Below are 24628 nucleotides of genomic sequence, written 5' to 3'. Positions count from 1 at the left end.
CCAGACGTTATGCAGGAACGCCTACTGAGTGACAAAAAACAACTTTCCGGCCTTGACACCCATACATCCAAGCAGAAAAGTTTAATGCAATCTGATTGCATTAAACTACTCACTTTGACACTCACTTTGCCTCTCGATTTCCCTCTCACTTTATGCATGCAGATCGTCTATTGGGGGTGCCTGATGGCTCAGCCAGAGTGCCCAGACCATGCTCCTAGTGAGTCTATTGGGGGTGCCTGATGGCTCAGCCAGAGTGCCCAGACCATGCTCCTAGTGAGTCTATTGGGGGTGCCTGATGGCTCAGCCAGAGTGCCCAGACCATGCTCCTAGTGAGTCTATTGGGGGTGCCTGATGGCTCAGCCAGAGTGCCCAGACCATGCTCCTAGTGAGTGTAAGGAGGACCCGAGTTAGATTCTGACCTCTGTGTTGTCTGCCATGACTCTACTCTCTCTGCCCTTTGTATCCTGTCTCTCTACAATTATTTATCTGAAATAAAAACAAAATATTAAATACACCTTAGAAAGAAAAACATATTGTATCAGGCATTCGGACAATAACAAGTTATTGTATTTCATATCAAATGAATTATATCCCTTTCACTAACATACATAATAAATGCACAATAAAAACACGGTAGACAATTTGAGTTTATTGAATTGACAAAGAGATTTCACAGAGATATGTCACTGTGAGTGTAGGTTATATGTGATGGACACGTAGATAGGTTTCCTTCCAATCCACAGTATGTCCCTTTAACAAAGGAACCTACTGTACCCTCACAAAATCTCTGCCAGCACAAGGGAGGGAAAATGATGGTGCTATTTAAAAGTGAATTACTCAACAGTTTGTCAACACAGTGATGAGTGATGACACTTTTATAGGCTGACTTCTCCAGATTGTAAAAGTGCTAAATGATTCAGTGATTAGCTTTTTTCATTCTTTTTTACTAGAAGGCCCACTCCTCCTGACTTTCTTTCTTTTTCTCTGTACTTTGACAGATTGCTGGAGAAAGCTGACTGTGTAAGGGAGCCACACAGACTATCCCCCTGCTGGGATGGAATCAATAAGACGCTGGGGTGTGTTTTAACCGCCTCTGCCATCGAAGGCCACCAGGAATTTAGTTCATTGATTTTTTTATTCACAGTATATAGAATGGGTACCGTACATTTCAACAAAAGTACAGGTCAATACAAAAACTGCTATGAGTATAAAACCAGAAAAATACTTGTTTACATCAGGGTCCTCCATTTTCAATTCATCAGAAAGTTTAGGTACTGAAACACTGTAACACCCTTCCTGTTTGAATTTTACAAATACATGTCACTAAAACACAGTGAAGGGTCCTTCCAGCATCTTGTAAAACTGTATAGGAGTATTGGGTGTTCCTGTAATTCTCAAAAACATAGGTTAGAGGGGGAAAAAAAGTTGGCTGATGCAATTAATTTGCAATCACAGAGGAAACGGTATAACTGCATGAACTAGAAAAGTCGCAATTTTGAAAAATTGCAAAGTGTGGTTGCCGCAGTCGCTTACATAGGCCCATCCCACTAATATTGTCAGCCAATTACAATGTCACGTTACCCCTGTGATCATGACTCTCTTGACTCTCTTGAAAAGTAATGCTACTAACAAAAAGCATGCTACTGTAATGCTATGAAACACGAATTTCCTCTCAGGGATCAAAGGTCAGTTTGAGTAAAAAGAAAAATATTATTTATTCATTGGTTTTACAGGTTCAATATACATACAGACAATATTACATAGACGACATAACAAAAGAAGCAAATATATCTAAGCAGACAAACAAATAATGAATAGAGAAAATAAAAATCACACCTGTCTGAAGTGAGCGGTGCAATTATACATTTATTGTTATAGTTACTGTACTGTGGTCTATATACTGTATTGTAGTGCACTGTGCTCTCTACTGTACTGCCACTTTACTCTGTGCTGTACTCTACTGGCCACTTTAGGTGGTGCAGCTTTCTGTGCTTGGACATACATACATAACAGGGACAGACACAGGGACAGACATACGGACACACATACAGTAGCTCCGTAATGGAGCGGAGGCACCTCTCAAAAACGGAGCATGGACATTTCTATAAACCTCTACATACGGTATGTTCCGTGATTATTGCATTCGTGACACTCACCGTTTCAGAACCATGGACAGCGTCAGCACCATGGATAGCACCGTTGTCATAATGTAAACATACAGTGGGAGGTCATTTAGATCTGGCCGTTCTGATCTAGTCTGGCTATACCAGGGGCTTCTTTTTTTTTGCACTGGCAGGCTTGTCTGGTTTCCAGGCAATTTTTGGAAATCAATCATAGCCGTCAAAATCTTGATCACATGACTTCAGAGAATGTTTACAAACTTGTGAGTTTTGGATACAATTTGTAGGAGTAGAAACTAAAAGTGTGTTTCGAAGAAAACAAAATAGCGGTAAATGCAATCAAATGGCTCACTCATTGGATAACCTGAAGGGATATTGATGAATGAATTCCATATTAATCAAAGTATTCTGCGGCACGGTGGCACCCCTGGGAGTGAGTGAGGGGCGGGCTCTTTAAGTCCTCAAACTGTGGCATGCACCCCCTTTCAATCACACACACACACACACACACACACACACACACACACACACACACACTAGTCTCTTAAGACAGACTGTTGATTCTCAAATTCAAATGAAAGGGCGCCGTTTCTCCTTTATTTGTCGATATTTGCCGATATTCTCAGATTGCACACACACCATAATTTTTGTAACCCATTTTTCTCACCATGTCAATTGTCTACTGTAATCATGGGCACGACACTCCCTCTGCCAACCTGGGGGGAGCAACGGACTGTCCTCATGTTTCCTTCGATGCATGAGGAGTCCAAGCTGCTTCTTCCTCCCGCATATGCGGGAGGAAGCGTCAGTGAATCCTCGCTATGAGTCTGGCCCCGCCAGGCTGCTCAGTACCCACATACCTAACTACCCCAAAAAAGTGAATGAGAACAACAATCTTGTACCACCCACTATCAAAACAAATATGGGTAAATAAATTCTCCTTCTACAGCACTGCCACCCAAGTGGCTTTCAGAAGGCCCAAGGGACTCGGAGAGAGGACATGATCACTTCTCCCTTAAACAGGTGATCACCCCTACTTTCCCCCACACGGCACACAGTACATCAAGTGTTGATGTTTTTTTGTGATTGTTATTCTTCATCTCATGTGTAATAAAGTATTCGATCAATCAAAAACATATCGTCATTTTCGCTCATTTCTATTTTCTTCCCCCAACCCTGCCTTTATATGTTATGAAAGTGCGACCTCCAGTGGTCTTCATGACCTCTTGCACATGCCAGGCAGCTACCTACCTACCAATCAAAGTTCCACAAACAGTAAACACAACACGTCATATATACGCGACAACAGTGGCATGGCTCTGACAGAATCTGAACATTTCTTTCCAGTTGAGATGTCAAAAGCTTCATTTATTCTGTTGTTGGACTTCGGTGTCACTCGCCAAAGAATAAATAAGCTATAATTCTTCTCTATTCAGTAGATCTTATGTTTATTTTGTTCTCCGAATGGTCCCTGTTGCACCTCCTGTAGTTTTTGACTTTGACGACTACTTGGATGCTGTAGATTTAGACTTAACCGTTACTTTGTCAGAAAGCCAAAGCCGTCTTTCTGCCGCACTTTCTGCTGCAGTAACCTTTTTTGCAGCCCTTTCCCTGTCGGTGATGGTTTTTTCGCGGAGGAGGTCGACTCGTCCAATCTCCACCATGTGGTTCTCCCATGATCTCATCTCGTTCTTGTAACGAACATCATCATCCTCTGCTAGCTGAATGTACACCTAAGACATGAAGGGAAGCGAGAAGATGATTTGAAGGCTGAAAAAAAAAAAAAGAGTTTAGTGAGTTTGCATTAGATACGTATAGTCTAACCTGTTTTTGATAAGTCAACAATCTTTTCCAGTCGTCGTTCATTGACTTCATCTTTGCCTGAAAGACAGCAACAAAAGCATCATTATTATCTTTAACTGTTAACTGTTTTTTTATCCCACGATTTTGCAACCCATTTTTTCACCCATTGTCAATTATCTAATCTGTAATCCTGGGCGCTACACTTCCTCTGCCAACCATCCTCGTGCTTCCTTCTATGCATGAGGAGTCCAAGCTTCTTCTTTTCACCTGACAGGGGAGAGTTTCCCCGGCCGGACATAGCACGTGGAAGGAACACGTTATTCCGGCCAGTTCCTTTCCCCTCCATCAGTCGCCCCGGCTGACCAGGGGGAGGTAGTTTAGAGACCAGGATTACTGCATGTTTTTGTGAGGGTACCTTCTCCTTCTACTGTTATGCTGACGACGCCACCAATAATTCATCTGACCCCTTAATTAACTGCATAGATGACATAAAAACCTGGATGGCCGCAAATTTCCTACATCTCAATGACATTAAAAACGAAATCCCACCCGTTAACAACCTCGGCCCCCTTACATCCAACATCCATACTAATGCAAAAAATCTTAGCGTTATTTTCGACTCGCCGACACTTTACTTGCCAAGATCAAACCCTTCCTCCAACTAAACAATTTGAAACAGTCATCCATCATCTCAAGGCTAGATTACTGTAATGCACTATACTATGGTATGCCCCAATCCTCCCTCAGACGACTACAATTAGTCCAAAATGCTGCTGCCCGCCTCCTCACTGGTACCAAAAAGTTTGACCACATCACACCTGTTTTAACCTCACTCCACTGGATCCCCATTAAACAGAGAATTGATTTTAAAATCCTCCTATTCTCTTTTAAATCTCTCAACGGCCTGGCCCCCCTATATGACCCAACTCATACAGCGTCACAACCCCTCCAGAGCCCTGAGGTCGGCTGACCAGTCACTGCTGACTGTGCCAACAACCCGAACCCTCAGAACAAAAGGTGACCGTGCCTTTGCTGTGGAACAACCTCCCCCCATATTAGAGCTGCTCAAACCATTGCCATTTTAAGTCCCCACTCAAAACGCACCGTTTTTCCTTGGCTTTCAATGTTATTTGATTTTATATGCTATATGTTATATGTTTTTCTATGCTCTGCTTGATGTATTTGTATTTTGCTTTAATTTATTTTGTAGTGAAGCACTTTGGTCAACCCTGGTTGTGTTATAATGTGCTATATAAATAAAGGCTGATTGATTGATTGATACCTACCCTAGGGGACACATGGAGAACATGCAAACTCTACACAGAAAGGCCCTTTCGCCAACCCTGCCTCGGGTATGGGCACTGATGACGCAGAGGAGAGAACACGCCCCCAGCACCCACAGCGTTCCCAGCGGGAATCGAACCCAGGACCTTCTAGCGTTGAGGCGACAGCACTACCGACTGTGCCACCGTGCCCCTCAATAATATATTTATTGATTTTTAAATTTTTTGACAAAGACAAAACAGAAATAGACACAGACAGCTTAGCTCAGACACGTAGTGGTTGCACAATATTGCAGAACATTATGGTTCACAATCACAGAATTTAAAATATCCAATTAAAAATATATATTTTTACTGCAGATTCCTGAGGGGGCAGACAGAGAAAGCAAGAGAACAAAGGGAAGATGAGTCGAATGTTACAGTGGTATTAGAGATGGTGCAGTTGTGTACTGACCACCACGTCGTGTCCTCTAGCCTTGTCAAAGTGCTCTGACATGAAGATGTTGAATGAACTGCGTTGGCGTTTGGGCTTCCCCAGACTGGTCAATTCCTAATAGGGACAAAGGAGAGAATAGAGAGAGGAAGCTTTTTTTTCATTTCAGTAAAACAAAACATATGTTTATTACATATTTACATACTTAGCATATTTAGCTAACTTAAGTTTAAGTTTAATAAATACACAATATTACACGTACTGTTACACCATTATTGAATATGTATGTGTTGTGTGTTCTTTGTTTGCATGTGCCAGAAGTACCAGGATTCTCCCAGCAACATATTTCAGTTTGGGGAAGAGTCTGAGTACTTAGACTTCGAATGATGGCCGACCAAAAGCACCAATTAATTCTTTCTTAATTCCGCATATGCGGGAGGAAGCGTCAGTGAATCCTCGCTATGAGTCTGGCCCCGCCAGGCTGCTCAGTACGCACATACCTAACTACCCCAAAAAAGTGAATGAGAACAACAATCTGGTACCACCCACTTTCAAAACAAATATGGTTAAATAAATTCTCCTTCTACAGCACTGCCACCCAAGTGGCTTTCAGAAGGCCCAAGGGACTCGGAGAGAGGACATGATCACTTCTCCCTTAAACAGGTGATCACCCCTACTTTCCCCCACACGGCACACAGTACATACCGTGTTGATGTTTTTTTGTGATTGTTATTCTTCATCTCATGTGTAATAAAGTATTCGATCAATCAAAAACATATCTCATTTTCTCTCATTTCTATTTTCTTCCCCCAACCCTGCCTTTATATGTTATGAAAGTGCGACCTCCAGTGGTCTTCATGACCTCTTGCACATGCCAGGCAGCTACCTACCTACCAATCAAAGTTCCACAAACAGTAAACACAACACGTCATATATACGCGACAACAGTGGCATGGCTCTGACAGAATCTGAACATTTCTTTCCAGTTGAGATGTCAAAAGCTTCATTTATTCTTTGTTGTTGGACTTCGGTGTCACTCGCCAAAGAATAAATAAGCTATAATTCTTCTCTATTCAGTAGATCTTATGTTTATTTTGTTCTCCGAATGGTCCCTGTTGCACCTCCTGTAGTTTTTGACTTTGACGACTTCTTGGATGCTGTAGATTTAGACTTAGCCGTCACTTTGGCAGAAAGCCAAAGCCGTCTTTCTGCCGCACTTTCTGCCGCAGTAACCTTTTTTGCAGCCCTTTTCCTGTCGGTGATGGTTTTTTCGCGGTTCTCCCATGATCTCATCTCGTTCTTGTAACGAACATAATCATCCTCTGCTAGCTGAATGTACACCTAAGACATGAAGGGAAGCGAGAAGATGATTTGAAGGCTGAACAAAAAAAAGAGTTTAGTGAGTTTGCATTAGATACGTATAGTCTAACCTGTTTTTGATAAGTCAACAATCTTTTCCAGTCGTCGCTCATTGACTTCATCTTTGCCTGAAAGACAGCAACAAAAGCATCATTATTATCTTTAACTGTTAACTGTTTTTTTATCCCACGATTTTGCAACCCATTTTTTCACCCATTGTCAATTATCTAATCTGTAATCCTGGGCGCTACACTTCCTCTGCCAACCATCCTCGTGCTTCCTTCTATGCATGAGGAGTCCAAGCTTCTTCTTTTCACCTGACAGGGGAGAGTTTCCCCGGCCGGACATAGCACGTGGAAGGAACACGTTATTCCGGCCAGTTCCTTTCCCCTCCATCAGGCGCCCCGGCTGACCAGGGGGAGGTAGTTTAGAGACCAGGATTACTGCATGTTTTTGTGAGGGTACCTTCTCCTTCTACTGTTATGCTGACGACGCCACCAATAATTCATCTGACCCCTTAATTAACTGCATAGATGACATAAAAACCTGGATGGCCGCAAATTTCCTACATTCTCAATGACATTAAAAACGAAATCCCACCCGTTAACAACCTCGGCCCCCTTACATCCAACATCCATACTAATGCAAAAAATCTTAGCGTTATTTTCGACTCGCCGACACTTTACTCGCCAAGATCAAACCCTTCCTCCAACTAAACAATTTGAAACAGTCATCCATTCATTCATCATCTCAAGGCTAGATTACTGTAATGCACTATACTATGGTATCCCCCAATCCTCCCTCAGACGACTACAATTAGTCCAAAATGCTGCTGCCCGCCTCCTCACTGGTACCAAAAAGTTTGACCACATCACACCTGTTTTAACCTCACTCCACTGGATCCCCATTAAACAGAGAATTGATTTTAAAATCCTCCTATTCTCTTTTAAATCTCTCAACGGCCTGGCCCCCCTATATGACCCAACTCATACAGCGTCACAACCCCTCCAGAGCCCTGAGGTCGGCTGACCAGTCACTGCTGACTGTGCCAACAACCCGAACCCTCAGAACAAAAGGTGACCGTGCCTTTGCTGTGGAACAACCTCCCCCCCATATTAGAGCTGCTCAAACCATTGCCATTTTAAGTCCCCACTCAAAACGCACCGTTTTTCCTTGGCTTTCAATGTTATTTGATTTTATATGCTATATGTTATATGTTTTTCTATGCTCTGCTTGATGCATTTGTATTTTGCTTTAATTTATTTTGTAGTGAAGCACTTTGGTCAACCCTGGTTGTGTTATAATGTGCTATATAAATAAAGGCTGATTGATTGATTGATACCTACCCTAGGGGACACATGGAGAACATGCAAACTCTACACAGAAAGGCCCTTTCGCCAACCCCGCCTCGGGTATGGGCACTGATGACGCAGAGGAGAGAACACGCCCCCAGCACCCACAGCGTTCCCAGCGGGAATCGAACCCAGGACCTTCTAGCGTTGAGGCGACAGCACTACAGACTGTGCCACCGTGCCCCTCAATAATATATTTATTGATTTTTACATTTTTTGACAAAGACAAAACAGAAATAGACACAGACAGCTTAGCTCAGACACGTAGTGGTTGCACAATATTGCAGAACATTATGGTTCACAATCACAGAATTTAAAATATCCAATTAAAAATATATATTTTTACTGCAGATTCCTGAGGGGGCAGACAGAGAAAGCAAGAGAACAAAGGGAAGATGAGTCGAATGTTACAGTGGTATTAGAGATGGTGCAGTTGTGTACTGACCGCCATGCCGTGTCCTCTAGCCTTGTCAAAGTGCTCTGACATGAAGATGTTGTATGAACTGCGTCGGCCTTTGGGCTTCCCCAGACTGGTCAATTCCTAATAGGGACAAAGGAGAGAATAGAGAGGGGAAGCTTTTTTTAAAGATATTTTTGGGGGCTTTTTTGTCTTTATTGATAGAAGTACAGTAGGTAGACAGGAAACGGGAAAGAGATGGCCAGGAAGACACACAGCAAAGTTTGTCGGGATCGGGACTCGAACCCGTGACACACTGTCATGCTGGATTACCAGCTAATGTGTCTGGACCGCTAATCCGGAATAAATTACTCTTTAACAATTTAAATATACCTCCTTGACTGGGCTCCCCTATACTTGGTTCCCTAGTCTACAACAATATATATATTTTTAAATCACACCTGTGTGAAGTGAGGGGCGCTCTGATCATCATACATCATCTCATTCCGGCCAATTAGAATTTGCGTCCTCACCTTTACACAAACACTGAAAACTGGCCATTCATTATCAATGGCATTTAATGTTTGTGTTGGGACAAACACTCAAAACTGGCCAATCATTATCAATGGCATTTAATGTTTGTGTTGGGACAATGATGTAAAACTGGCCATTCATTATCAATGGCATTTAATGTTTGTTTTAGGACAAAGTTTGTGTTTACACTAGAGATGTCCCGGTACTGTATCGGTCCCTTTTTTGTCCTATTGGGTCATATCCCCTGCCATCTCCCCAAATACAGAAAAGCTAAACAAGGGTCCCGAAATGGGCTAGAGGTTAAATCAGACTACATGGATAGACTTCCTCCCGTTTCAGCCTCCATTCCCCACCCTTATTCCATACACCAATCCCTCCGTCTTCCACTTTTCATCTATCCAGTTGTTCATCCCTTACCATCTTCTTGCGCTTAGCATTCCGCTTAGCCAACATCTGTCTCCTCTCCTCTGCCTTCTGTTCGATCTGTTCGATCTGGGCTGGGGTGAGCCGGGCCTGGTACTGCTCAAGGTCCTTTTTAAATTGCTCCCTGTCGCGCAAAGCCGCCACCTCAAATGGCTACATAGAGAAGAGAGATGGAATGTTTACACAGCCTTATGAAAACTCAAAAGACAATCATTTAATCACTTAAACCCAATATAGCCTAATTGTCCCCCAGCCATCTATAACTACTTTCAACCTAGCGTCCCTATTTTGTACATGTTTTAAAAAAAATGCAAAATAGTGATTCATGGTACAAAGATGTATAAAATACGGTTCAAATTAGGAGATGTAGATAATTTATCCTAACTTTATAAATAAAACATACAGTACATAAAAGACAACCACTGATCCCGCATGGCTCATTGTCACTCAGCAAAGACTCATCTAAACTTCTAATGCTATCAAAGATAGAGGTTTACGCTCCCTGAGTTGCTCAGACAAAGCTTGTAATTCTAAATGAAGCAGACGGTTAGAACAAAGAATTTAGAGTGAGCAATTACCCGTTTCTCTTCTGGACTCAGTGTGTTCCATTGTTGACCAATCTTTCTGGCGACCTCCATGAGTTTCATTGCTGAAGGAAATCACGATTCAATATTCAATACATTTATTTTTTACCAATTGTAAAACACTATGAACTACACCAGCATGAACGACTCAATTCAAATAGTAGCAGTACAGTAATAGTACAGTAGTACAGAAAATGCCAATGAACATTAGAAATTGAATGATCTCAACTGTATGCAATTTGTATTTTGCCTACCTGGGTTTTGTCTAACTACGAATGGCTTTTGTTCTCTTACATATCTAAAGAAAGAATTAATTGGTGCTTTTGGTCGGCCATCATTCGAAGTCGAAGTACTCAGACTGAAATATGTTGCTGGGAGAATCCTGGTACTTCTGGCACATGCAAACAAAGAACACACAACACATACATATTCAATAATGGTGTAACAGTACGTGTAATATTGTGTATTTATTAAACTTAAACTTAAGTTAGCTAAATATGCTAAGTATGTAAATATGTAATAAACATATGTTTTGTTTTACTGAAATGATACACCCCCATCATTAAAACACAGGGCTCAAGTAAAAACTGTTATTTTTCATATCTCTCCAAGTCGTCCTCAGAGCAGGCTGATGTCATCCACGTAGTCTAGGTCTGTTAGGACTACTGCAGGGTGTCTTCTTGACCTCCTTGGTGTAAGAGTGAGGCCAAGATCCTGCTCTCGTCCACTGATGGCCTTAATGAGCCCGTAGTCCAGGACGATGACAAAGAGGAAGGGGGCTAGGATGTCTCCTTGCATTATACATATACCCTGTATATATATATTGGAGATGTCCAATTGTTTTAAGTGTTCAGAGGTGGGCCTCCAAAGCTGTCTCAATATTTCTCCCACAAATCACACCTTGACACTTATTCAGCCTAATATTGCAAAAGAATATTTGTAGGCCTATTACACTTATTGGTGTTTTACGACAGCAAGTATTGATCAGATTCGAGGCAACGACAAAAGTAACATTAGTGGGCCTAAATCAGTGCTTCTCAACCAGTGGTCCGGGGACCACCAGTGGTCCTTGAGGGGGTTCCAGGTGGTCCCCAATTCCGTGCCATGATATTTTCTTCTAAGTGTTGGAGTTTGGAAGCACTTGTTTTTGGTAACGGGTAGCGCTGCTGCTATAACTGCAGTATGTCCAAATTCTAAACGGGTGGTATGCAGGGCCGTACAGTGACTTTGACGAGCGCTTCCAAACCCCAACACTTAAAATAATCACCTGCACAGAATTTCTTGACAGAAAGTTGCTCATGTCTACGGTGGATTTCCATGAAACAAACGCTTTGCAGATTGAAATAGGATAATTCAAGTTTGCCCTACAGCTGCAATGTTGGTGAGTTTAATGTCGTTTAACACAAGCAGATCGGATATTTCAATTTGATCAATGAGCTGTCAATTGTCAATGCAACTCTAGATCTAAAAAAATATCTAGTGTTGCAATGAGCAAATTGCGGCTACATGGAAATGGACAAAATTTTATTCAATAACAAAATATTCTTTAGTCTTGGGTCTAACAAAATCTCATCAAATGGTGGTCCGTGGCTCAAATGCTGAATAAATAATGGGCCTTGATGTGAAAAAGGTTGAAAACTACTGGCCTAAATGTCTGAAAACACATAACATATCAGGACGAAACCATCATTATGTGCCATAATAAGACAATTGCATACTTAACACCATATAAGCCAAGACGGTAATGTTAGCTATATTTAACCACATACAATTACTGAACCACTACCATAAAAGACAAGTAATATTACTCAGTGTAAATGTTTACCTTTGTATATCCCTTTTAATTGACTAAGCAAACGACCACATGTTGATGAATTATGTAATGTAAACATGCTGTAAATGCATGAATTATGTAATGTAAACATGCTGTAAATGCAATTGTGAGGGTCTCTATAGCTCCAATCATCACCCACATAGTAAACCTCTCCATCAAACAGGGACAGGTCCCCCTAGATTTCAAACTGGCCAAAGTAACCCCCCTGCACAAGAAAGGGAGTAAATTAGACCCCGGCAACTACCGCCCTATTTCTATTCTAAGCTCCATCTCGAAAGTGATGGAAAAAATAGTCTATGAACAGGTTGAAAAGTATCTTGCCACTAATAAATTATTGTACGAGTTCCAATCTGGCTTCAGAACATCCCACTCCACTGACACATGCCTTCTCTATTTGAGCGACCACATCAAACAAGAGGTGGACGCTGGCAAATACTGCGGCATGGTCATGCTGGACCTCCAAAAGGCTTTTGACACAGTGAACCATACTGGTTAACAAGCTAAAAGCAATTGGTTTCGATAGCACATCAGTGAGCTGGATGCAATCCTACCTGGAGGGGAGAGCACAGATGGTGGAAGTGAACGGAACACTGTCCCCCCCTCCCAGTGAGCTGTGGCGTTCCACAAGGAAGCATACTAGGGCCTCTACTGTTCCTAATATATGTTAACGACATGACTTCAGCTTGTGACTGCAACTTGTTCCTGTTCGCAGATGACTCGGCACTGCTGGTCTCGGACAGGGACAAACTGCAGGTTGAAAATGCCCTCAGCTCTGAACTCGGTAGAATCTGCACCTGGCTCGCTGATAACAAACTATCTTTACACGTGGGAAAAACTGAATCCATTCTCTTTGGATCTAATAGTAATCTCAGCAAGGCAAATGGCTTCTTGGTTAGAGTGGGTGACAATGTTATCACACGTAAAGATGAAATTACCTACCTAGGTTCCATCCTGGAGGCTAATCTTTCCGGTGATAAAATGGCCACCAACGTAATCAAAAAAGTCAACCAAAGAACAAGATTCCTTTACAGGATCTCCTCACTGGTCGACAAAAACACCTTGAAGACCTTAACAGGAGCCCTTGTACAAGGCTTCTTTGACTATGCATGCACCTCCTGGTACCACAGCACCTCAAAGGCCCTTAAAACTAGGCTCCAGACCTCCCAAAACAAACTGGTCAGGCTCCTACTTGGCCTCACCCCCCGAACCCACCTCACCCCTGCCCACTTTGACAGACTGGCATGGCTTAGGGTCGGCGACAGAGTACAGCATCTTGCAATGGGTCTGGTCCACAAGATTCGATACTCCACCAAGATACCCATGTACCTGTGTAGATACTTCCTTAATGTTAACGAAGTCCACACCCACAACACCAGAGGGAGTGCAACGAATCATGTTCAACCCAGATTCGGCACAAACAAGGGACTAAATTCTTTTCGCTCCTATGCCACCAAAATGTGGAACGCCCTACCAACAGTCATTAAGACATGCGAATCCCTTGACTCCTTCAAAACCGCTCTCAAAGGGCACCTACGGATGGCTGCAATTCGAAACTGGCCCCCGTAAAATCTGAATCCCCCCACCGCCCCCCCCTTTTTCCCCTCACTGTATATGTTTCTTTTCCCTTTTTACCTCAATTATGATGAATTCCTGTACTGTTCTTTGTCTATATAGAAGTGTCTATTTGTACGTCTCTAAATGTTTTGATGAATTGAACATGGTGGACCCTGTTGTAAACAAGTGTAATGCTTAATTGGGTCGTCCACTCACAGTTAACAGCCTTTGTATTGAGTTTGTGCTTGAAATGTACTGTAATTCTGCAAACTGTTAATACAATTTTCAATCAATCAATCAAACCCATGAGGGTTGGGTACATTGTGTGCAGGACACGAAAATAAATAATCAATCAAAACCACATTGCGCTCTTCGTTAGACGTTACACTATTTGTTTTATAGTAATCAGACAGATAGGTGGTATCTGCCTGGTTGTTTTGGCTACTTTTACAGCAACAATTACCTTGCAAGAATGCTGGTGCAGGAGAACACATTGAAGGACTTAGCCAGGAGGCTAACGCCAGCAGTCATTAGGCTAAAGGGAGCCATGTCTGCATGGAGGACTGAGATTAGGTCGCTCTTCTGTATAACGAATGGACGGTTTTGCTGTCCCAGGCAAGTTCAAAAGTTGCTGTTTTTGCAGGTGACTTAATCCAGGCCGCCTCTACTCCTCTGCAACGTGCAGCTAGCAGCAGGCTGCAGAACATGGATGGATCATGAATGGAGCTGAGCAGAAGGCGCCTACTATTCTCCACCAGGTGCATTGTGGGAGAAGGTCAAGTGTATCCTGTTTATGTAGTCTGTGTTTCGCAGCGGCAGATTCGCCACAGATTCTGTGCTGCTGACACTGACGCGAGGTAAAATTATGACATGTGTGAGAATGTGTTGTGAACGATGAACATTTTTTTATGCATTTGATTTCTTTTCATGGATACCCGGTAGTTTTGTTTGCACTTTTACCACTAGTTCTTTTTTTTATAGTCTATGGTTTTGAGTGACACACATTTTCTTTTTACCATTATATGGTGTTTTTATTTTGTTGGGTGTTTGAATGAGTAGGCCTATATCTTATAATTTGCATGAATTAGATCAAATATAAAATAAACACAAACTTGATATATCATATCAAGTTTTGTTTGACTGTGGATAGTCAGCTTAACAAAGTATTCAAATAAAACAATCGTCCAGGTTGGAGTGCCACTTTTTCCAACCCGGTGGATTTTTTATTTGAAACTAAATGTAATGACAGAGAAAGAAATTAATAGGAAGAAAACTAATTCAAGTAAACGAAGCTCTGGACCTCCAAACTACAACACTTGCTCCTTGCAGCCACCAAGACTCACCTGAAAACGTCCAAGATCCAAACTATACAGTATACAATACATCAAAGGTTAACATAAGATTAAAAAAAAAAGAACCATGTGGTTGTTTTATGGGACGGCAACAATAACCTTCACATCCCCTCAAGGTATGCTGTGTCTGTTAAACCTAAATCAAACTTTATCAAACTTTAAAGACATAACTATTTGTGTAATGTAGTACATCACAACAAAGCAAATCATAATGTTGGTATACAGGAAGACCTTTTTCAAATAGGTTATTCCTACTTTGGCTTATAAACCAATGTATCAAATGTTGTACTTGTTTGGGAGTTCTCTGGAAGCTTAAACAAAAGTGAACTCCTTTGGAACAAGCTTTAAAAAACATGCGGCAACTGAGGAAAAACAGAGGTATCTAATATCACAAAAGGTATTCCCTCAAGTTTTGTATACCTTTGTATAAATTGTGTACCTGCCCTGACAGAATCTGAACATTTCTTTCCAGTTGAGATGTCAAAAGCTTCATTTATTCTTTGTTGTTGGACTCTCTATTCAGTAGATCTTATGTTTATTTTGTTCTCCGAATGGTCCCCGTTGCACCTCCTGTAGTTTTTGACTTTGACGACTTCTTGGATGCTGTAGATAATTAGACTTAGCCGTCACTTTCTTAGTGACGGCCGTCTTTCTGCCGGTGGTGGTTTGTTGAATACTAATGTGTGATCAATCAATCACAGTTCTAATATTCAGTAAAGTATTATTGTGCAATTAGTCTAGTCACTGGAAGGGGGTATCATGCACCCCCCGGAATTATACTTCTAATCAGTGTTTTCTTATTGGAAAAAATGTGCTGAAAATGATGAGCTATGATAAAAAGTTGTCAAAATGTCCCATCTACCTCAAAACCCCCTTTTTGGTATATGGCTCTGGTGAAATTGTGTAAAGGCAAATATTAATTCACTAAAATTACATAAATAGACATGGTGGTCTGAAATTGGTGATGGAGTATCTTGACACATAGGGGTAAGTAGCAGAACAGGATTTGGGGGGTTGCTACCATTATATTCTTAAATATGACCCACATCATCCTCAGAAACACAAAGAAATATGGTGTCCGCTTGACTAATAACAACAAAGATGGTTATTTTCCAACACATTATGGTGAGTATCACTGCCGCACTTGTATATAGAAAACTTCCCATATCCCTAAGCTTCAATTTGAGCCCAAGATAACCTTTCTATCTTGTAAATTACTCTTTCTGTCGCCAAAATTCTGAACTATACCTCAAATCGGTGAAAATTGTATATTCAGTCAGTATCAGCTATACATTTGGAATGAATGATTGAATAACTGAGTTTGAACTGACTCCACATTATGGAATATTTCTTGAATAAGCCATGTTAAAAAGTTGGCAAAGTGTCCAATCTACCATTTTTATGCAAATGAGTGTCACCATTATCAAAACAATCGATTTTCACTATATCTCAGCCAATATTGCACTTAAATGAACAAATAAGGTGTCTAGACCTATGTTTTGAGGGTCAAGGATCTCAGTGAAACTATTTTTAAAGTGACCACATGTGCCCGTGGCATGCTGGTGTACAAATCAGTGCTGCCATTACAATAAAGTCACATTTATACCAAGTAAGAGATACCAATATTGCATATAACTTTACAAATAAGGTATCTAGACAGGTGCTGTGCTTTTAAGCAAGATTTATAATTTAGAATATACTGTAGCATAACATCACAAACTAAAAACATCCTTAGTATGAACAATAGTATACGGCAGTATACACGCTATAGAATGGCCTGCAATATGCAGTACAAAATTCAAACAGTCACACAATCCTGTAACAGTATTCCATCCTATTACTATACACACTCAAAGGCAAAAATGTAAACAGTGTACAAACAGTGACCACCCTAGCCTGCACCATAAAGAACAAAATGCACAAATGTCTCATTAAGCATCATCAGTAATCGTGTTCATATAACTCATCAGTCTTTTTGTCTTCTTGTCCATGGTCTCCAATGACAAGGATTTTCATCCATCTCTGCCCTTCATATGGTTTTGTTTTTACCACAATAGCTTCATTAGCTCGCTTGTATAAGGCAACACGATGGTTCTCTTCAGAGCAGAGTAGCATGGAGGAAGACGAGCCAGGTCAACTTTAGATTTAAGGAGTTTGTCATTTGCCCCCACCATTGTCCACAGCAACTTGGCATGGTTGACGTCCATTGGGGTGGCGGTGGCTCAGGGGTAGAGTGGCTGGATGGCAACCGCAAGGTTGCCAGTTCAAACCCGGGCTCCCCCAGAGTTAGTGTCGAAGTGTCCTTGAGCAAGACACTGAACCCCTAACAGCTCCCGATGTGCAGGTTGGTGCTTTGCATGGTTTCCGCTGCCATCGTTGTATGAATGTGTGTGTGAATGGGTGAATGAAATGCACAATCTATGTAAAGGCGCTTTATAAATGCACCATTTACCATACTGAAGACTCGCAACTCTGTCCATACAGCAGACAGATGAATTGCTCCAACTATACTAATTAAGGATCTGTTCCATATAGTGTAGCACAAGGCACATTTGAAGGACTCCCATAACCCTTACAGGTCCATTTGGTTCCATTTGTACATTCAGAGTTGCACACCCGTAAGGGGCCCTGCATATCAACAGCTCAGTGGCCTTGTGGTCAGAGCGTTTGCCTTGAGACTGGGAGGTCGGGGTTCGATCCCCGGCCGGGTCATACCAAAGACTCAGAAAAATGGAACCCAGTACATCCCTGCTTGTCCCTGCTTGGCACTCAGCATCAAGGGTTGGATTGGGGTAAGTCCCTGCTACATACTAGCGTCATGTCCAGGGGGTGTACTTGTACATCAAGCTGCCTCCTACTACAGAAACAGGAGATAGGCTCCTGTTTCTGTGAAATAGTGGTGGGGGCAGATGACAAACTAATTTCTAAATCTAAAGTTGACCTGGCTCGTCTTCCTCCATGCTACTGCTAAAGCTGATGAAGCTTTTTTGGAAAAACCAAAACCCTATGATGAAGGGCAGGGGGGGTTGAAACTAAAGAGTTTTTTAATCCAGTGTGTCCTGCAGTGCAGTCCTACCAACCTCACTGGTTGATCTCCTTGACACTGTCTGGAGAGCATGGACAAGAAGCCGACGAGATAGAGGAATTTATTTAATCGGCACTGATTTGTACACCAGCATGCCACGGGCACATGTGGTCACTTTAGGAATAGTTTCACTGAGATCCTTGACCCTCAAAACATAGGTCTAGACACCTTAATTGTTCATTTAAGTGCAATATTGGCTGAGATATAGTGAAAATCGATTATTTTGATAATGGAGGCACTCATTTGCATAAAAATGGTAGATGGGACACTTTGCAAACTTTTTAACATAGCTTATTCAAGTAAGAAATATTCCATGATGTGGAGTGAGTTCAAACTCAGTCATTCATTAATTTATTCCAAATGTATAGCTGATACTGACTGAATATACAATTTTCACCGATTTGAGGTATAGTTCAGAGTTTTGGCTACAGAAAGAGTAATTTACAAGATAGAAAGGTTATCTTGGGCTCAAATTGAAGCTTAGGGATATGAGAAGTTTTCTATATACAAGTGAGGCAGTGATACTCACCATAATGTGTTGGAAAATAACCATCTTTGTTGTTATTAGTCAAGCGGACACCATATTTTTTGGTGTTTCTGAGGATGATGTGGGTCATATTTAAGAATATAATGGTAGCAACCAACCAAATCCTGTTCTGCTACTTACCCCTATGTGTCAAGATACTCCATGACCAATTTCAGACCACCATGTCTATTTATGTAATTTTAGTGAATTAATATTTGCCTTTACACAATTTCGCCAGAGCCATATACCAAAAAGGGGGTTTTGAGGTAGGTGGGACATTTTGACAACTTTTTATCATAGCTCATCATTTTCAGCACATTTTTTCCAATAAGAAAACACTGATTAGAAGTATAATTCCGGGGGGTGCATGATACCCCCTTCCAGTGACTGTACTAAATATTCAGTAAAGTATTCTATAAAAGAGCTCAAAGGCTACATATGCAGTCAGACAACTCACCCCGAAAGTGGCCGAAGGTGAAGACATCTCACCCCTGAAAGTGAAGACATCTCACCCCTGGTGAGTTGTCTTCACGTTCGGGGTGAGTTGTCCTGACAACTCACCAAAAGAGGCAAAAGGGGTGAGTTGTCTTGTTACCGGTTTGTTTAGCCGCAGTAACCTTTTTTGCAGCGCTTTTCCTGTCGGTGATGGTTTTTTCGCGGAGGAGGTCGACTCGTCCAATCTCCACCATGTGGTTCTCCCATGATCTCATCTCGTTCTTGTAACGAACAACATCATCCTCTGCTAGCTGAATGTACACCTAAGACATGAAGGGAAGCGAGATGATGATTTGAAGGCTGAACAAAAAAAAGAGTTTAGTGAGTTTGCATTAGATACGTATAGTCTAACCTGTTTTTGATAAGTCAACAATCTTTTCCAGTCGTCTGTCATTGACTTCATCTTTGCCTGAAAGACAGCAACAAAAGCATCATTATCATCTTTAACTGTTAACTGTTTGGAAGAACTTTTTTTTTTTTATCCCACGATTTTGCAACCCATTTTTTCACCCAGTGTCAATTATCTAATCTGTAATCCTGGGCGCTACACTTCCTCTGCCAACCATCCTCGTGCTTCCTTCTATGCATGAGGAGTCCAAGCTTCTTCTTTTCACCTGACAGGGGAGAGTTTCCCCGGCCGGACATAGCACGTGGAAGGAACACGTTATTCCGGCCAGTTCCTTTCCCCTCCATCAGGCGCCCCGGCTGACCAGGGGGAGGTAGTTTAGAGACCAGGATTACTGCATGTTTTTGTGAGGGTACCTTCTCCTTCCACTGTTATGCTGACGACGCCACCAATAATTCATCTGACCCCTTAATTAACTGCATAGATGACATAAAAACCTGGATGGCCGCAAATTTCCTACATCTCAATGACATTAAAACCGAAATCATCATCTTTGGACAACACCCCACCCCTGTTAACAACCTCGGCCCCCTTACATCCAACATCCATACTAATGCAAAAAATCTTAGCGTTATTTTCGACTCGCCGGCACTTTACTCGCCAAGATCAAACCCTTCCTCCCCCTAAACAATTTGAAACAGTCATCCATTCATTCATCATCTCAAGGCTAGATTACTGTAATGCACTATACTATGGTATCCCCCAATCCTCCCTCAGACGACTACAATTAGTCCAAAATGCTGCTGCCCGCCTCCTCACTGGTACCAAAAAGTTTGACCACATCACACCTGTTTTAACCTCACTCCACTGGCTCCCCATTAAACAGAATTGATTTTAAAATCCTCCTATTCTCTTTTAAATCTCTCAACGGCCTGGCCCCCCTATATGACCGAACTCATACAGCGTCACAACCCCTCCAGAGCTCTGAGGTCGGCTGACCAGTCACTGCTGACTGTGCCAACAGCCCGAACCCTCAGAACAAAAGGTGACCGTGCCTTTGTTGTGGAACAACCTCCCCCCATATTAGAGCTGCTCAAACCATTGCCATTTTAAGTCCCTACTCAAAACGCACCGTTTTTCCTTGGCTTTCAATGTTATTTGATTTTATATGCTATATGTTTTTCTATGCTCTGCTTGATGTATTTGTATTTTGCTTTAATTTCTTTTGTTGTGAAGCACTGATGACGCAGAGGAGAGAACACGCCCCCAGCACCCACATCGTTTCCAGCGGGAATCAAACCCAGGACCTTCTAGCGTTGAGGCGACAGCACTACCGACTGTGCCACCGTGCCCCTCAATAATATTTTGTATTGATTTTTAAATGTTTTGACAAAGACAAAACAGAAATAGACAGACAGCTTAGCTCAGACACGTAGTGGTTGCACAATATTGCAGAACATTATGGTTCACAATCACAGAATTTAAAATATCCAATTAAAAATATATATTTTTACTGCAGATTTTACGGCAGACAGAGAAAGCAAGAGAACAAAGGGAAGATGAATGTTACAGTGGTATTAGAGATGGTGCAGTTGTGTACTGACCACCACGTCGTGTCCTCTAGCCTTGTCAAATTGCTCTGACATGAAGATGTTGAATGAACTGCGTTGGTGTTTGGGCTTCCCCAGACTGGTCAATAGGGACAAAGGAGAGAATAGAGAGAGGAAGCTTTTTTTAAAGATATTTTTGGGGGCTTTTTTGCCTTTATTGATAGAAGTACAGTAGGTAGACAGGAAACGGGAAAGAGATGGCCAGGAATTGTGCCGTTTCCAGACCCAGAGTGGACACTGGACAAAAGACGGCTCCGCGAGGCAACTGTGACATACGCACAGGTTATATGTTTTAGTGAAGCAGGAGTGAAACTGGCACAATGCGACGGCACAATGTGCCGCATATGCCACAGGGGGGATCATTAAGACTAAACTAACAGAGAAAAGGATTTTGTATTATGAAATTATAGTAAGTTAATTTAGTTCATCAACTCCTGTTGCATTCATGATCTCTGAAGAACATACTCAATCGGCTAGAGGAACTACTCACGCAATTGAGATGCAAAGAGAAGGAGATATTTGGTACAAACACAACACCGATTCAGATTAATAGTGACAGGTCCATAGTGCTTCTAAAAGGGCAGTATGCGTATCTTCAATCAAGATAGCATGAGTATGTACTTGTTACGCTGCTGGAGAATAGTGGTAGGAAAGGCAGATAACAAAGACAAAAGACAAAACAAAGACACAAATCAGAGGCACGGAGACGGGAATTTGCAATAGTATATGCAGGTTTGCAAATAATGAAAATAATTGTTGGCTAAATGCAACTCTACAATCTATACTGCATCTACAAGTATTACAAGATAAATTTAAACCATTGACACCTACTTCGATGGTTCAGTTGTCATCTATGCCGGAGAATTTAGCAGCTCTCATTCAAGCCTTTTTTCAAAATCCAGGTCACACATTTGATTGCAAAACAATCTGTGGTGTCACTCAACAACTACAACTTTATGTTTGCAGTGATGTTTTGCACTATAGGTACTTACTGCATGTTGTACCTTTTTATACATTTGAGTGACGTTTGCATTGAGGTACATTGCATGTTGTACCTATACTTTTGAGTAACGTTTTCACTTGGTACATTGCACGTCTTACCTTTTTATACATTTGAGTAATGTATGCACTGCACTTATAGTACCATTTTGTACTTTTGAGTGATGTTTGCACTGATTGACGTTTGTAGTTTTTGCATGTTTTGCATGTGTTTGAATAATGTTTGCTGTATTAACACAGATGCACACACATACAGTAAATTGATCAAATCTGTGACTACTAAACTATTAAAGTAGCTTCTCAGTCCACCTTAAGACAAATTATGATGTTTAAAAACAAATATTGTAGGGATTTGGAAACTTTTAAGGGAGCGTTTTATTTCTGATTGTGATGATCATTATTTTGCAGAGTGAATTTTTCTTCTTCTGTGTAACAGTGAATGAGAAACACCGTAAGCAAACTGTATGCCTTTTTCTTTCCATTGAAATTGATTGATTGAATGATTAATTAAAAGGTATTTTTTTGTAACTTTCAAAGCCTTGTCTGTATTCTTTTATAACTTTAATGCTATGGAGAGGGCCACTATATTTTTTACATTTGACAGCAGTAGAAGGTCTGCTGCTCGGAATTTTACACCTCTCCCGCTTAGCGGAGAGTGGGGTGTGGTAGAGGACATCTCCCTGAACGCGTGCGTATATCACAACAGTTGCCTCGCGGAGCCGTCTTTTGTCCAGTGTCCACTCTGGGTCTGGAAACGGCACAATTTTTACATTTGACAGCAGTAGAAGGTCTGCTGCTCGGAATTTTACACCTCTCCCGCTTAGCGGAGAGTGGGGTGTGGTAGAGGACATCTCCCTGAATGCGTGCATATGTCACAACAGTTGCCTCGCGGAGCCGTCTTTTGTCCAGTGTCCACTTTGGGTCTGGAAACGGCACAATTTTTACATTTGACAGCAGTAGTAGGTCTGCTGCTCGGAATTTTACACCTCTCCCGCTTAGCGGAGAGTGGGGTGTGGTAGAGGACATCTCCCTGAACGCGTGCGTATGTCACAACAGTTGCCTCGCGGAGCCGTCTTTTGTCCAGTGTCCACTCTGGGTCTGGAAACGGCACAATTTTTACCGTTGACAGCAGTAGAAGGTCTGCTGCTCGGAATTTTACACCTCTCCCGCTTAGCGGAGAGTGGGGTGTGGTAGAGGACATCTCCCTGAACGCGTGTGTATGTCACAACAGTTGCCTCGCGGAGCCGTCTTTTGTCCAGTGTCCACTCTGGGTCTGGAAACGGCACAATTTTTACATTTGACAGCAGTAGAAGGTCTGCTGCTCGAAATTTTACACCTCTCCCGCTTAGCGGAGAGTGGGGTGTGGTAGAGGACATCTCCCTGAACACGTGCATATGTCACAACAGTTGCCTCGCCGAGCCGTCTTTTGTCCAGTGTCCACTCTGGGTCTGGAAACGGCACAATTTTTACATTTGACAGCAGTAGAAGGTCTGCTGCTCGGAATTTTACACCTCTCCCGCTTAGCGGAGAGTGTGGTGTGGTAGAGGACATCTCCCTGAACGCGTGTGTATGTCACAACAGTTGCCTCGCGGAGGCGTCTTTTGTCCAGTGTCCACTCTGGGTCTGGACACGGCACAATTTTTACATTTGACAGCAGTAGAAGGTCTGCTGCTCGGAATTTTACACCTCTCCCGCTTAGCGGAGAGTGGGGTGTGGTAGAGGACATCTCCTTGAACGCGTGTGTATGTCACAACAGTTGCCTCGCGGAGGCGTCTTTTGTCCAGTGTCCACTCTGGGTCTGGACACGGCACAATTTTTACATTTGACAGCAGTAGAAGGTCTGCTGCTCGGAATTTTACACCTCTCCCGCTTAGCGGAGAGTGTGGTGTGGTAGAGGACATCTCCCTGAACGCGTGTGTATGTCACAACAGTTGCCTCGCGGAGGCGTCTTTTGTCCAGTGTCCACTCTGGGTCTGGACACGGCACAATCTTTACATTTGACAGCAGTAGAAGGTCTGCTGCTCGGAATTTTACACCTCTCCCGCTTAGCGGAGAGTGGGGTGTGGTAGAGGACATCTCCCTGAACGCGTGTGTATGTCACAACAGTTGCCTCGCGGAGGCGTCTTTTGTCCAGTGTCCACTCTGGGTCTGGACACGGCACAATTTTTACATTTGACAGCAGTAGAAGGTCTGCTGCTCGGAATTTTACACCTCTCCCGCTTAGCGGAGAGTGGGGTGTGGTAGAGGACATCTCCCTGAACGCGTGCGTATGTCACAACAGTTGCCTCGCGGAGCCGTCTTTTGTCCAGTGTCCACTTTATAAAGTCCATTCACTCCAGTGAATAGCATTTATCCATTTAGATAACTTTTTACGTTATTTAATTACTTATTTTTACACAGAAACATAATGTGTGTCTTATAGCATCATATAGCATAATTTAAATGCTTCATTTGTAGTTTTAATGTGCAAATGAATCTTTTTTTCAATACTCTAGAGGGTACTCTTATTTTGAAGAGATCGTCCACCGGAAGTCTTATA

The 24628-nt window shown here is 42.1% G+C and overlaps 1 protein-coding gene across 4 annotated transcripts; it reads right to left on the bottom strand.

Annotated features, from left to right (window-relative positions):
• Positions 1–1781: 1781 nt before the first annotated feature.
• Positions 1782–14451, bottom strand: LOC306915757 (transcription factor A, mitochondrial-like). 4 transcript variants are annotated; one of them, XM_079493356.1, is made up of 10 exons: positions 14140–14451; positions 10543–10679; positions 10283–10353; positions 9699–9857; positions 8796–8891; positions 7070–7126; positions 6873–6980; positions 5661–5756; positions 3945–4001; positions 1782–3853 (listed from the first exon to the last, which is right to left on the bottom strand). In XM_079493356.1, the coding sequence occupies exons 1-10, from the start codon at positions 14223–14225 to the stop codon at positions 3626–3628; spliced, it is 1095 nt and encodes a 364-aa protein (XP_079349482.1). In that variant the 5' UTR covers positions 14226–14451; the 3' UTR covers positions 1782–3625. The 4 variants fall into 4 exon arrangements, 3 of the variants coding, with proteins under 3 accessions (XP_079349482.1, XP_079349483.1, XP_079349484.1); XM_079493357.1 differs by having other exon boundaries at positions 10543–10676; XR_013788877.1 differs by having other exon boundaries at positions 3770–3853; positions 6761–6980.
• Positions 14452–24628: the final 10177 nt, after the last annotated feature.

Source organism: Electrona antarctica (genome assembly GCF_951216825.1).
Source record: "Electrona antarctica genome assembly, chromosome: 22".
In the NCBI taxonomy this organism is placed as follows: domain Eukaryota; kingdom Metazoa; phylum Chordata; class Actinopteri; order Myctophiformes; family Myctophidae; genus Electrona; species Electrona antarctica.
The sequence above is the reverse complement of the archived record's forward strand: the minus strand, read 5'-3'. Positions and strand labels throughout refer to the sequence as shown.